The sequence below is a fragment of the Aptenodytes forsteri genome, unplaced genomic scaffold (assembly GCF_000699145.1).
Source record: "Aptenodytes forsteri isolate BGI_AS27 unplaced genomic scaffold, ASM69914v1 Scaffold563, whole genome shotgun sequence".
Classification (NCBI taxonomy): Eukaryota; Metazoa; Chordata; class Aves; order Sphenisciformes; family Spheniscidae; genus Aptenodytes; species Aptenodytes forsteri.
This window is the reverse complement of record NW_008795318.1, coordinates 1129219-1130801: the sequence shown is the minus strand read 5'-3', so window position 1 is coordinate 1130801 and position 1583 is coordinate 1129219. Positions and strand designations below refer to the sequence as shown.

General features: G+C 53.3%; 1 protein-coding gene across 1 annotated transcript in view; it reads left to right on the top strand.

Annotated features, from left to right (window-relative positions):
- Nucleotides 1-123: 123 nt before the first annotated feature.
- Nucleotides 124-1583, top strand: part of LOC103899276 (ankyrin repeat domain-containing protein 40) — a 9167-nt gene continuing 7707 nt past the window's right edge. Inside the window, exon 1 of the mRNA XM_019472168.1 lies at nt 124-305. Coding sequence (XP_019327713.1) covers nt 124-305 — 182 coding nt within the window. The remainder of the gene's footprint in view (nt 306-1583) is intronic.

Sequence of the window (1583 nt, the reverse complement as noted above, 5' to 3'; positions counted from 1 at the left end):
GGAGGTGCCGAGGAGGCACCGCCACCGGGAAATAACGCCACGGAGAAATACCGCACCGGTGCGCGGCGGGGTGTGAGGGAGGGCAGGTGCCGCGCAGGCCGGTGTCCTGCCCCGTGGGGTGTCATGGCGCTGGGACGCGGCCCAGGCGCGCGGGGCTGTGGGCGCCTTTGCAGCGCGGTTCACGGCTGGAGGCAGCGGACACGGGCCTGGGCGGCTTATCCCGGTCCCCTCTGCGCCCTGGCAGGGTCACAGGCACCGAAGCCGTCCCTGGTGCACGGTGACCGACCTCCTGAGGGCCCCCAGCAGTGGGTATTCCCTTAGGAACTCTACCGACACGTTGCGGGGGAAGAAAGTCCCTCAGATCTAACCTAAATCTTACTGTTTGATATTGGAACCCGTTTCTGCTCATTTTGTTGTTTTTTTTTTTTTTTTCCTTTCTAGATGTGACTTTGTACCGCATCTTTACTGAATTTCACATACCGATTCTCAACTATTTCCTAATTTTTCAAAGTCATTTTGAACATCCGAGGTGCATGAAATTAATTAAATTTTTAATTAAGTTCTATTTTTTTGAAGAGCTTGAAGTCTGCATTCGTGCTGAACCTGTAAAACCCACAGGACTCGCAGCGGCCTCGCAGAATCGCACACGAGGGCTTCGTGCAAAGGCCGGCGTTGCCTGCGGAGTTTCCTTTCAGACGTCTGCCCTGACAGCTCCGTTACGCAGCGCTGTAAGGCACCCCGGAGTTCTCCCAAGCTTTGCGATTTTGTAATGGTTTAACAACCCACTGGGACTGTTGGAAGAGCGTAATTGAAATCGGCGCAGCACAATTCGTATGAATTTTCAGGTCTTGATATCCTACAGTCTGGGTTTTGGGGGCAGGATGGGAGGCGGGTGTTTGCGTTAGAAAAGGGGGGCAGAACTGCTCCGCATTTCGGCTTCTTTATGCTGCTCCATTTGCATCATGAAAGCAGACGGGTGCACTGGAGCCCAACTACTGCAGATTTCCCCAGCATGGTTGCGCGGAGCAGACTAGAATAGGAACGGCTAGGTGTCTGGCTGAAGTTTGAAATTATTATTTTGCCTTTTTATAGGCGTGAAATTTTTAGCAGCTCTTCTCTCTCCCGTAACCCGGTTTAGGACAAATCCACAACGACCAAAACCAGCTTTTCAAAGGAAATAATGCAAATTACAGGAATTACCTGTAATTTTTTTTTGCGGGCAGATGTTGATTTTATTTTTTTTTTTTTTTTTTTTTTTTTAGGGATGAATTGGTTTCGCTGAGAGCTCAAAGGTGATGAGAATTTCCTAGACGGGACAACTGCATGACTACGGAGCCTGCAAGGACAAGTAACAGGGCGGGAGAAGCTGTGTGTTAGGGAATTCCACGCATTCCACCTCAAAGGATACCCCGGTGCCTTCAGGGGTGCGTGGCCGGTAAGTCGCCGGGGAGAGCGGCCGTGCCTCGCCGGCACGGCTGAGAGCCGGAACTCGATGCCTGGGCCGGGGTTGTCACCGGTAATAGAGTCCCCCAGCGGAGCGCGGCCCGACCCCCGGGGGGGGTAGCACCGGTCGCCGCTCTGCC